Source organism: Diabrotica undecimpunctata, chromosome 9 (genome assembly GCF_040954645.1).
Source record: "Diabrotica undecimpunctata isolate CICGRU chromosome 9, icDiaUnde3, whole genome shotgun sequence".
NCBI classification, from domain to species: domain Eukaryota; kingdom Metazoa; phylum Arthropoda; class Insecta; order Coleoptera; family Chrysomelidae; genus Diabrotica; species Diabrotica undecimpunctata.
Genome location: NC_092811.1, coordinates 76,315,354 through 76,329,342, shown reverse-complemented (window position 1 = coordinate 76,329,342; position 13,989 = coordinate 76,315,354). Strand labels below are relative to the sequence as shown.

Below are 13,989 nucleotides of genomic sequence, written 5' to 3'. Positions count from 1 at the left end.
TAGATCATACTCGGGAAATAGTGGCTTTTACATCTAGGCTTCTGAACTCAGCTGAAACACGATATGCTCAGATTGAGAAAGAAGCTCTTGCACTTACCTGGGCAGCAGAATATTTTTACGATTTTATTTCAGGAGTTCCTAACCTAATTTTTGAAACAGACCATAAACCTTTACTACAAATTCTGCAAACTAAAAATTTAGATGAGTTAACGCCACGTTTGCAAAGATTTCGAATGCGCTTAATGCGATACAAGTATACTGTAATCTACACGCCGGGAAAAAATTTAATTGTAGCAGATACTTTAAGTCGGGCCCCTTTACAAACAGATACGTTAGCTAATAAAGAACTAACTGCAGAAACTGCAGCATATGTGCAGACAAATATTCATAATTTACCAATTAAAGATTATTTTTTGAATTTAATAAAAACAGAACAAGAAAATGAATATATTTGTAAAAAACTAAAAGAATATTCTTTGTCTTCTTGGCCTGAAAGATCTAAATTGCCATTTGAATTGTTGCCATACTATCAATATAGATATGAAATTTCCTATTCGGAACAATTATTTTTAAAAGGGTCTCGCATAATCATTCCTAAGAGTCTTCAACTCAAGGTGTTGGAATTTATTCATACAGGCCATATGGGAATTGTAAAATGTCGAGATCGTGCCAAACAGAGTGTTTGGTGGCTGGGTTTGTCATCTCAGATTATTAACCTAGTCACACATTGTCCCCAATGTGTTGAACACAGAGTAAATCATAGAGAAACATTTCATAAAGACAATACTGTACAAAGGCCGTGGCAAAAACTGGGGGTTGATTTGTTTAAATGTTATGATAAGTGGTACTTGATTGCCACTGACTACTTTTCACATTGGTTTGAAATTTTTACTTTAACCAATATGACAAGATGCCATTATTCCTAAACTTAAAGATATTTTCTCTCGTTATGATATCCCAGAGGAAGTTAGATCCGACTGCGGTACTCAATTTTCATCAAAATTTATAAAGTTTTCAAAAGAATATAATTTTGTTCATAAGACGAGCAGTCCACACTGGCCACAGAGCAACGGTGGAGTGGAACGCACTGTACAAATTGCAAAAAGATTAATTCAGAAAAATAAAAAAGAGGACCTAAGTTTGGCATTGTTAGCATACAAATGTACACCCCTAGAATGTGGTGTTTCACCTTCTGAATTACTAATGAATAGAAAATTAAGATCTAACTTGCCCCAAACACTGAAAATAAAAAGAACGAAATAAAGGATAAACAAGTGAAAAACTACAATAAGCGACACAATGCCAAGGATTTAGATCCTCTTAAGGTTGGTGATTCTGTGTGGGTGGTTGATATCAGGAAATATGGGCAAGTTGTTGCGATCTGTCAGGAACCCAGGTCCTATATAATTGAAACTGAAACTGGGAAATTTAGAAGAAATAGATGGCATTTAATTCATGTACCCTACTGTTTCCCTGTATTGAGCACCCAACCAGAATCCTCAAATGATTATGTTCCGCCAATTTCTAGTAACACAAAGCTAATGCCTTGCTCTAATCAAAGCAATGGTGACATACAGGGTAAAATTATGGAGGAAAGTAGTAGGGGGGAACCCAGTGTATTTCCGGACAAAATCGAACAAAGTGGAAATCATGTTTTACCTCCATCGGGTCAGGATAAAAGTGATAGTGACACTGATAGTGTATCGGACTTTGAGTACGTAAAGCCTAGCAGGCCAAAAAGACTTGTGAAGAAACCGGTTCATTTAACAGATTATGTTTGTAGTAGTTTAAGTTAGTTTAGGTATAAGATCATCAATGACACGGATCTTTTATAAAAAAAAGGGAGATGTGTTGTTAGCCTAGTTTAAGATATAGGTGCCGGAGTTAGGCAACACGGATGACGGGGGTTAGACATGTCATGTGAAGGTTGCCGAAGCTCGGGCATAGATGTATGTTTTAGGGTTGAGAATAAACTGATGTTTATGTGAAGTAAGGATTATTATTTGTAACCCCTCTTTGATAACACGACATTCACCACGTGACGTAAGTGAACACACGAACACAGTGAATGATAAGGACACGTGGTCAATAAACCCGACACATTAAAAGAGATGCAGGGACTGCTTTGCGTCAATTTTCTCTGTCGCACTAGGGAACAAGGCTGTATTGGAACTATCAGTCTATCTTGTAAGATATGTCTATGATGAAAATAGACAAATTGCGTCTTATTTTTTAATCACATAAAAGTAAAAACATGAAACAAATTTATTCAGGTTGTGTCTATATCAACAAATGAAGGGGTCAGAAGCAAAACCGCCTAAGTAGCATAATACACATTTTGAGAAATAAAGCATCAAAGTTTTTGCTCCTTTAAAAATTCTGGATGTTCAAAATTAAAAATTTTAAAGTACTAAACAATTCAAAATAAGTATAAAATTTTAAAGATACTTCTGGTGAGAAATTTTAAAAATTTTTTTTGCCTCTTTCGACAAAAAAATGCACTTAGGTTGTTTTACCTTTAAGCAAAAATGGCTTTATAATACACAAAAAGAACTAAACAAAAGCTTAATTTTCAATTAATATTTATTTTTTCTTAAAAAAAAACGAAAATGTTACTCTTTTAGAACACTAGAGTTACTCATAATCTGAGAAAAAAATCTATGTAGTCGTCTTGTTCGTCGTTGGCATCTTCTTTGGAAGACTTAACAGCAGTGCTTCCTTTTTTCCTTGCTTTTCTGCTGCTTTGAATCATGCGGCAAATCATTATAAAATTGATGGTAAATGGGGTGTATGAACTCTAGCAGCTGTTGAAAATTTTCCCATTTTTGATACTTAACTTGTATCGTACTTCTTTTTTTCGTCTTCAGTTGATGATGAGATTAAGTTTATCAATCGATCGCATTTATTACAAGTTTATGAGTGAGGTATTTTAAATTTTATTGAAAATATGACGGTGATATAATTCCTCAACTGGGGGTTCATCGTTATCAGTGCAATTATTATCTTTGTAGAGTGGATGAAAGGTATTTCGTATTTGGATATTGATTATAAGAGTAATGACTCCTATAACGTAAAAATCATCTGATATATTCAATTACTCTTTTTCTTGCGTTCTCTGATACTTTGTTGGTTGGGACATATTTATCAGGCTCCACAAAATTGTCGGTGTCAACTTTTTTACACATAACCTTAAAGCGACTATCGCTGATATCAAAAGTTTTTAGGAAAAACTCTGCATACAGAGCGATCAAGAAGTTTAATTTCTGTACTGTAATCCTTTTTGCTATTAGCCAGTTTTTTTTAGGTTCAGTTTTTCTAATGTATGAAGCTAAAATAGCTATTTGCAGGTAGCTAAACTGTACAACTTAGAGAAGAGTCGTTGTCTTTCAACCTCGTTAAATATTCCACATTGGTACCTACACGTATGCACATACGCCTGAACACATTTCGTTCTCTTCATTTTTCTCTGCTTTCATATTCCCTTCCAGCGAACCTCTTATTTGTGATTTTATTCCTCTTCCATGCATGTATGTTACGCTTCCTTTTTCGGGTAGTTCTAGGAGTTACTGAAAAGAGGAAATATGTTAACCCCTTAAGTTGAACTTAACTTCGAAATTTCTAAAAGTATATAACTAAATTTACCGGTATCTACAAGTTTAATATTTACATATTAAAATAATTTTTGCTAGGGATATCACGCTTAAATTAAAACTAACAAGCTAAAACACACACTTTTACTACTCAAATATTATACTCCACATGTGTGCTTGTAGTTGCTTCCTCGGCAGATATTATGGAATTATCGCTGTCGTTATCTTCTTCATATTCACTCGGAATAAAATCAGATTCTCCATCTGTAGCGTATGGATCACTATCTGACTCTAAAAATAATATAAAATTAAAATTATTTAACTAATAGATTCTTATTTTTTTTTTCCAAAAATAATTATAACTTACCTAACTCAAAAGACATGATCGAAATATTATAATGAGAAAATATATAATTTCTGCCAACAATAGTATTACTTAAAACACTGCTATTAATCCAATAAAGAAGTATAACCTTCACACCATAAACAAATCCAAACCGTTGAGTGAAACCCAAATAACATAAGTAATAAAAATATATTTATTTCCAGTCGCTTGTTTGGAAGTAAAACAGCCTAGGTGCGCTAAGGCGATTTCTGCTCTTAACGGTTGGTGAATTTCATTTTGGTTGTTTTTTCTATTCATCAAAAGATGGCGATAAAGTAGGGTTAGAGCGTAGTCGATTTTACTACCAAACAATATAAGATATTCAGAACGTGAAACATCACTAAAGTTGTTTTGGTGAAAATTGGACTTAGGCGGTTTTACTTCTAACCCCTTCAAATATGTTTAACCCCGAAAACCCGTAAAAATCGTGAAAAACAGTTTTTTCCAAAAAAATGCATTTTTAGGCTGTGTGCACTCAACCTATTGGTCTTTAAAAAATATTTTTGTATAATCCTCAACACCTTTTTTTTTGTTTTTGTAAAAAATTGACGTTTTTGGAATTAGGGGGTGGAGGCCTTATTTTTTAATCGCATATAACGTAAAAAATGAAAACCATTGAATTCTGGGAGTGAGCGCATTTTGTCTATCTTAACAGGGATTACCCTTCGGTAAGAGAAATTAATCTCCCCATATACTCCCCGATATTGTAATTATTATAGTTTGGAGTTTAGAACAATGTATCAAAATTTGCTGCATTCCCCTATAATTAAGGTAATTAAATATTTTTCAGTAAGTTTTTATATATTTTCATATGTATATGAATGTTGATTGAAATATAATGTATCAAAATCAAATTTAAAATTCATGTACATACATAATTTCAAGATAACGAAAATTTGGTTGCATATATATTAGTATCACTTAGTATCCTGTATCCTATTCTGATATTATGCGTTTTGCTAGATTTAACTGTCACTTGTCACAGTCACAGACTGCACTGCATGACTTGACGCATGACTGCCTGGCCACCTGGCCTGCATTTTGCATTAACATGAAGAACATCATGAGAGCTATATGATGGAATAATAATTTATCAATTTGAAGTTTAAATAGTCGCGTATTGTAAATATTGCATTCAAAAAGGAATAAACTCCCAAAAATGTAAGTTATAACTGCAATTGTATGTAAATAAAACTGACTATAATGTCTGATATCATATTTTTAATATTTGTTAATATCTATTAAGATAAACATTAAGTACGATAATAAAATACTTTCACGATATTTATATATGTTATCAATTACTTATTATAAACAACTTTTAAAAAATAATTAGTTATATTTTACTCTTTATCTTTAAAATAAGAAATCCGCACAGTGAGGCTTAGCAGTGGCAACACAGCAGTATAGGTCAGCTGATTAATGATATAAAAATAAAAATGTTGAACAAAGAAAGATAAATACATAAATTATTCCGTATAACCCCTATTTAGGGCATAACCTATAATTTCAATACGAATTACTCTCGGGAATCATAATCATTACATCAATATTTAATAAGAAATACAAATGTTACTTCTCAGTTATAGAACCTTCTGCAAAGCAGCTGTAGCTTGTCGTACTTTGGCTCTTGTATCAAACAATTCAAAGATGTCGAATCCCGAGAATTACAAAGAAGCCTCCTCCATTTATGAATTCAGTGCAAAAGATATCAAAGGTGAAATTGTGTCTTTAGAAAAGTACAAAGGTCATGTCTGCATAATAGTGAATGTGGCTTCACAATGTGGTTACACAAAAAACAATTATGCAGAATTAAATGATTTGTTTGATGAATACGGTGAATCCAAAGGACTGAAGATCCTTGCATTTCCGTGTAATCAGTTTGCAAATGAAGAACCAGGAGATAATGCCACAATCTGCCAGTTTGTGCAAAGCAAAAACGTAAAATTTGATGTATTTCAAAAAATCAATGTTAATGGAGATGATGCCCATCCTCTATGGAATTATCTAAAATTCAAACAAGGAGGTACCCTTGGAGACTTTATTAAGTGGAATTTTACCAAGTTCATTGTTGACAAAAATGGGCAACCAGTTGAGAGACATGGACCAAGTACAAATCCTAAAGATTTAGTGAAGTCACTTGAAAAATATTGGTAAATAATGTCACACTGTATTTGTATCAAGTCATGTAAGGTTAAAAATGTTTACAAATGATACCTACTGTTTTATTTCTTTCAATAATTTTATATATATATATATATATATATATATATATATATATACATAAATAAATATATATATATATATATATATATATATATATATATATATATATATATATATATATATATATATATATGTTCAATATGTTTATGTAACTTGCAACCATATGGAAAAAATTTTTATTCTTATTTTTACAAAAAGTTATTCTTCATAAAAAGCTCTGCATGGTCTAAAGCCTTAAATGAACCAGGAGATATCTTCTATCAATATTATAGCAGGTGTCTCAAAAAATATGAATTTATTTAAGACATGTAAGTACCTTTATATTACACAATATCAAAAATTGTTATGTTGTTATGAATAGTTGTTTCTAATTAAAAACTATGTTTTATTAGGCTATGCTAATAATATTCATCCTTCTAATTGATTCTGATAAAAATGGTAAGCAAATTTTCACTAGAGTAAATACATAAAAAATCTAAGGAATAGTGAAGAGTTAATATTTTTTCTGTTGGAACAGAAGAATTATCATATTTGTAATAAATAAAAATTATGTTTGGTATTACTTAGTAATTTGAGAAAAATTTGTCAAAACTTCTTTTTTAGTTAGAAGGATGTAATTTCATATTAAAACATAGTTTTTAATTCCAAACAACTTTTTTAAATAATAATTTTCAATATTGTGAACTATAAAGGTACTTTACTCCTGAGACAAATTCAGATTTTTTACAATTTGATATCTGATGGTTGCATCTTAGATTTTGAAGAACTTTTTTTCTTAAAATTATTAAAAAAGTTTCCCATATGGGTCCAAATTACACATCAATATACACACACACATATATATATATATATATATATATATATATATATATATATATATATATATATATATATATATATATATATAATCTTTTTTTATTTATTTCATTTAAAACATTTTTTATGCTTGACATGTTTTTAAAATTCTGTAGGTCTAGCTTTTACAGTATTTGCTTTGTGTTTTTTTTATTTCTTATATTTTGCACCAATAAAGGTATTTTTTGTCTTTATTATATTTTATTTCAATACCTATAAGAACTACAAGATACTCATTTTACACAACAAAACACATTTAACAACTAGTAATAGTATGGTTAAATGCTATATATCTGTGTTCTTTTTCTTGTTTTTAACAATTAAGTAACAAATTTATTATATATATATATATATATATATATATATATATATATATATATATATATATATATATATATATATATATATATTTCGACCGTACTGTTTTAAATATTGATTTATAGTATCAGCAATCGGTCAGGAAATAAAACTCTATTTGTTCAGTCTCAATATTTCGTCACGATTTTGTGACTTCTTCAGGAGAAAACTGTAAATTTATTAGAATAATTAATTATTATGTGTAAACAAAGTGAATATTTTAATACTTACAACTATAAGAATAAAAATTTAAATTTTTTTAGCATATCTAAATAAATGACATATTTGTTTGATTTTATTTAGGAGTTGTGGTAACCGCAATATTTTATCGATTGAATTCCCATTGTACAATTTTTAGTGAGTAGGTTAAAATAAACAATTACTATGACACTATTATCCATATTATAAAGTGGAAAGATGGAATTAATAGTACAGAATTGAGAAAGAATCAGGAACATGATAAATTGATCTATAAAATGTAATTGATGGTATGTTGTCAGTTATTACAATACTGATATTTAGGAATGTAATAAAATTATAGGTATAGTTACTAGAGAATTACTAAGTTTGTGTTTAAATGTTAAGATCTATCATATTATATATTGTTTAGTATGTTGCAGTAGATATTACTTAAATGATTGGTGTCTGTCTTATAATTGATAGATTCAGGAGTTTTATTAATGTGTACCATTTCAAGGAAGAGCCGATTTTTATAATTATCAACTTGTTCCAAGATATTGAGACTGAACAAATAGAGTTTTATTTCCTGACCGATTGCTGATACTATAAATCAATATATATATATATATATATATATATATATATATATATATATATATATATATATATATATATATATGAAAATTACTAAGTTCTCAGGGAGAACTACATTGAGAATTTAAAACTCGACATTTTGGTACCCATTTTGAAGGCATTATCAAGAGGGATATGGTTCCGTTTGAGTTCGGGGTCTCAATCTGCTTACTCCCTCACTGTGATGTACCAGTAACTTGTTCTGTAGAAATACAAGAACCGTCAAACGGCACTGAGGTCTCAATCTGCCTACTCCTCAGTGTTGAGTGACAAATATTATATATATATATATATATATATATATATATATATATATATATATACATATATACAACAAACAGTTTATTAGGGTTGCAGTCATAAAATTGGCCGGGATGTTAATGCGTTTTTTAATGTTTATGTGTCAGAGTTAAAACACACCAGTAAAAGATGCCATAAACTAAGTTTTACTATCTGTACCTAAATTTTAAAAATGTTAGAATGTATTTTGTCCATTATTTTATATGTGTGTTATTAATGTTAAGTGTCAATGTGCCTAATAAACTGTTGTTTGTTTATATCGACAGTCACTAATATATATATATATATATATATATATATATATATATATATATATATATATATATATATATATAAGAAATAGGTACTGGATATTAGTGACTGTCGATATAAACAAACAACAGTTTATTAGGCACATTGACACTTAACATTAATAACACACATATAAAATAATGGACAAAATACATTCTAACATTTTTAAAATTTAGGTACAGATAGTAAAACTTAGTTTATGGCATCTTTTACTGGTGTGTGTTTATATATATATATATATATATATATATATATATATATATATATATATATATATATATAGGGTGGTCCTTAAGTAATTGTACAAAAAGAAACCGTAGATTCTGCACTTTAAAATTACGATTTAAGCAAACTTGCTCTAATAAAATGTTGATATTAAGAAAGATACAGGGTGGTAAAGTGGAAATTTAAAATTTTATTTTTCGCTATAACTTTTACGTTGGTAAATATTTTTGGACAAAAATTTACATTTGGATGCTTTTGAGTAGGATAAATTATAATTTTATACATACTTTAATGTAACTAATAGAGGGCGCCACATGTGTGGCATAAATTTGCGCCTAACTTTTTTGCTCTTTAAGTTAGTTTTATTTGTGTTAAAACATATTAAAGATACATTATTTTTACAAAGAAAAGGTATACTTGTTAGTAACCTGAAAATTCAACCGTTTTCGAGATACATGCATTTTATAAGTCAGCTGCACAAGAATTCTTAGTTTGATATTTGTGCGGTAAAGCACTAAATACCTGTAAATAAGCATAATTCATAATTTATTCTTATTAAAACAACTCAAAGATGATAATGTAACATCACAAAATGCTTTGTTATGGGTGATAAATGTCTTATTGGAGAAAAGATATTTCAACTTCTTCTTTAGGTGCCGTGTCCGTATTCAGACGTTGGCCGTCATCATGTTTACAATTTCCCTTTGCTATCGCTTCTTAAGTTTCTATAATGGCGTTGTATTTTTCTCATTTGTTCGAGATGTAATTATAGGTACTCGTAAGCTGTAACGTAATCATATAAATAAGTAATGTCATCGATAGGTTATCCCGTGTCTATATAAGTAACCAATAAACGAGATACATCACAGTTTAATACATTATTTAACTTCTGCGACAAATAAGATGTAGTTCCATAATATAGCATAAGATTTGGATATGTATCAAAAAGAATATATTCATCCATTATACATTATAGCCACCACGTAGCCCCGAATTTAATCCGCTTGATTTTGGTGTATGGGGCGCATTATAACAACGATTCTATAAGAATCCCATAAAAATTCGCAACCAACTATGGGAAGAAATAAATACTGCAGCAGTTTCTTTAGAAGCAATGATGCTATTTAATATGAGACGATCTTTTATGGAATATATTGACAAATGAATTAAAGAAAAAGGTGGACATATCGAACACTTACTTTGACAATAAGTTATGTTATTTAGTTTAACTATTTCTTAATTTGGTTTGTAAACAAAATGTTTTGATTATGACTTTAATTTAACATAAAACGTAAAATGTTTGATGTAAAATCCTAGTATTCTGTTATTTTGTCAAATCCTATTATTAATTATCCTGCTGATATATTTAATATTTCGTTTACTATTAACTTTAGTTAAAGGTATTTTATACCAAAATTCAGAAGTATTAATGTTTTTGTCTATTTTTTCTTCGTTGCCTGGAGTAATTGCCTTAAATCAGAATTATGCAGCTGATTTTTAAAATGCGATTATCTCGAAAACTGTTGAGTTCTGAAGTTGTTAACAAGTTTACCTTTTTTTTGTTAAAATAATGTATATTTAATATTTTTTTCCCAAATACAGGTAACTTAAAGAGCAGAAAAGTTTAGTGCAAATTTATACCACATATGTGGCATACGTGGCGCCCTCTATCAGTTACATCAAAGTGTGCATCAAATTATAATTTCTCATATTTAAAAGTACCCAGCTGTAAATTTTTATACATAAATATTCAGAAACATGAAAGTTATAGCGCAAAATAAAATTTTAATTTTGCACTTTAACACCCTGTATCTTTCTTAATATCAACATTTTATTAAAGCAATTTGGCTTAAATCGTAATATTTTAAAGTGCAGAATCTACTGTTTATTTTTGTACAATTACTTAAGGATCACCCTGTATATATATATATATATATATATATATATATATATATATATATATATATATATATATATATATATATATATATATATATATATATATATATATATATATATATATATATATATATATATATATATATATATATATATATATATATATATATATTTCTAAAGTATTCAACTAGTGAATTCAGAGGTTTAATCGGTCATTCAGGTTGGCAAATAAAAAAAGAAGTCAACTACTTCATAAGTTTATCGAAGACGTTTCGCTTTATATTTCTAAAGCTTCATCAGTTTTCTAAAATATAACAAATGACATAGAGTTTATAAGAAATACAGATGTTTATAGTTCATAACTTACAACTCAATATGTAGTATATTATCGATGTTATCATATATCTACTGTACACTTTACTCAATATTTAAAACTAACTTAATCAAAAAAGAAAAAACAAAAAACAACACACAAACTTTGCCGAAAATAATGTTCATATTCGTAGATATGAATATTTAAAAAATTTTAAACGAACATTTGGCTTCATTTAGATGGTTCTCCGCTGAAGACCAACAAAGTTCTGATTTATTGCAATCTAGCAAACAACTTGACGCGATACCGAAAATTTTTTTATTTAAGGGCCATGTGTCACCAAATTCCAAGGTTTGAGACAATTATGAACTTATACAGGGGACATTGCATAATTAGTTGGACGGGTGGAATTTGTATGGCGGAAATATTTTGATATATTATTTTTAATTTATGTTTTAATGAAACTTGGAAATAGGGGATGATTTTGTTATTATTTTGAATGGAAAATACGCCAACTTTTAACTGAAGAATAATTGGTATCATTTATTTCGTAAGATGAGAGAGTGGTAAACCTGGCTCAAATTGTCGATGTCGGTTCTTTTGTTTATTGCGAAATTTGTTTATTTTGTTTATTTGTATCTTACGAAATAAATGATACCAATTATTCTTCAGTTAAAAGTTGGCGTATTTTCCATTCAAAATAATAACAAAATCATCCCCTATTTCCAAGTTTCATTAAAACATAAATTAAAAATAATATATCAAAATATTTCCGCCATACAAATTCCACCCGTCCAACTAATTATGCCATGTCCCCTGTATAAGTTCATAATTGTCTCAAACCTTGGAATTTGGTGACACATGGCCCTTAAATAAAAAAATTTTCGGTATCGCGTCAAGTTGTTTGCTAGATTGCAATAAATCAGAACTTTGTTGGTCTTCAGCGGAGAACCATCTAAATGAAGCCAAATGTTCGTTTAAAATTTTTTAAATATTCATATCTACGAATATGAACATTATTTTCGGCAAAGTTTGTGTGTTGTTTTTTGTTTTTTGTTTTTTCTTTTTTGATTAAGTTAGTTTTAAATATTGAGTAAAGTGTACAGTAGATATATGATAACATCGATAATATACTACATATTGAGTTGTAAGTTATGAACTATAAACATCTGTATTTCTTATAAACTCTATGTCATTTGTTATATATTAGAGAACTGATGAAGCTTTAGAAATATAAAGCGAAACGTCTTCGATAAACTTATGAAGTAGTTGACTTCTTTTTTTATTTGCCAACCTGAATGACCGATTAAACCTCTGAATTCACTAGTTGAATACTTTAGAAATATAAATTGACGGTCGTAGTTTTTACAATATATATATATATATATATATATATATATATATATATATATATATATATATATATATATATATATATATATATATATGGAAAATGGAAAGGATAATGCGAGTGAATAATAAAAGTAAAATGTAATGGCATGTCTCACAAAACAGAAAACCAAAAAAAGTATATCGATGGAATGCAACTGTATATATATGTATTTTTGACTATCGGTCGTCTTCATTACGGTGCAGCCAAGTTAAAAAAAGTCAATCTTTTACAAAAATTAGGTGTTGAGGATTTTACAAAAATATTTTTTAAAGAAGACTAGTAGGTTGAGTGTACATAGCCTAAAAATGCAGTTTTTTGGAAAAAATATAACTGTTTTTCACGGCTTTTACGGATTTTCGGGGTTAAACATATTTGTTGATATATACACAACCTGAATAAAGTTTCCCATGTTTTTCTCTAGAAAATATATCTTCTGTCTCTCTCTTACCTATATCTTAGACATGTAATGATTTTGCCGATTCACTCCCGTACAAATTTCCAACGTCGAACGCGCGTATAGAAGTATAATTAACTTCAAAAATTATACCTTCTAAATGAAAATTATTTGATGATAATACAAAACAGTCATCAACAAAAATTACAATTCTGTCTGATAATTTATTATCAAATATTACTTCACACTTCGAAAATCGTAATTCGGCATCGAAATATTCTTTCGCGCGCTCTGAAAATACAAACTTGGTATTAAACATTCCATCACATTTTAAAAATTTAGAAACAGAAAGTTTCTACAGCTGTGTGTTATCTACGTGTACTAAATACCTATTAGAGTATAAGGAAGAAATGTGTCTTAGAACATACGTAACTTGCGTAACTAGATTCTACACAGATCAAGTATATGTTTGCGAATCTTGTCAGAATAAAAAATAAAAGTTTACTTAGACATGCTGATTTTTTTTGTATTCACACTCATTACAAAATTCTTGCTTACCCAAATAGGTACCTACCTATCTACCTAACTATCTTAAATTACGAGTTAAGTGGTAAAATATCACTTTAAAAAATGATGGCCAATCACTAATACATATCGTTGGTGTGGTGTGTGTGGCCAATATCTGGTACGTTTGCACATTTTCAAAAGAACACATGTAAAATACTTTCAGACAAGAAATAATAACATAATAAAATTGCGCAACATGCAGAAATAATATTAATTCCATGATGTCATAAATTGTCATAATAGCCCACAGTGTCACATTTCATAGATATACCAACGTGCTCCTCTTAAGAGGCCAATAATTGGTGCCTTTATTGCTTTTACCAAAGAATATAATAAGCGTCTATATTCTTTGCTTTTACCCTATACCTATACCACCGACCA

General features: G+C 28.9%; 2 protein-coding genes across 5 annotated transcripts in view; one reads left to right on the top strand and one right to left on the bottom strand.

Annotated features, from left to right (window-relative positions):
• LOC140450155 (sensory neuron membrane protein 2-like) overlaps positions 1-13,989 on the bottom strand; it is a 383,672-nt gene that overhangs the window by 127,258 nt on the left and 242,425 nt on the right. The gene's annotated exons all lie outside the window — the stretch shown is intronic.
• LOC140450158 (phospholipid hydroperoxide glutathione peroxidase-like) lies at positions 4,977-7,248 on the top strand. Of its 3 annotated transcripts, none has more exons than XM_072543606.1 (2): positions 4,977-5,136; positions 5,559-7,248. In XM_072543606.1, the coding sequence occupies exon 2, from the start codon at positions 5,626-5,628 to the stop codon at positions 6,130-6,132; it is 507 nt and encodes a 168-aa protein (XP_072399707.1). In that variant the 5' UTR covers positions 4,977-5,136; positions 5,559-5,625; the 3' UTR covers positions 6,133-7,248. The 3 variants fall into 3 exon arrangements, with proteins under 3 accessions (XP_072399707.1, XP_072399708.1, XP_072399706.1); XM_072543607.1 differs by having other exon boundaries at positions 4,986-5,136; positions 5,565-7,248; XM_072543605.1 differs by lacking the exon at positions 4,977-5,136 and having other exon boundaries at positions 5,196-7,248.

Excerpts from the sequence above, each read along its gene's own strand:
- LOC140450158 (XM_072543605.1), top strand. The coding sequence starts at position 5,545 with ATGTTACTTCTCAGTTATAGAACCTTCTGCAAAGCAGCTGTAGCTTGT.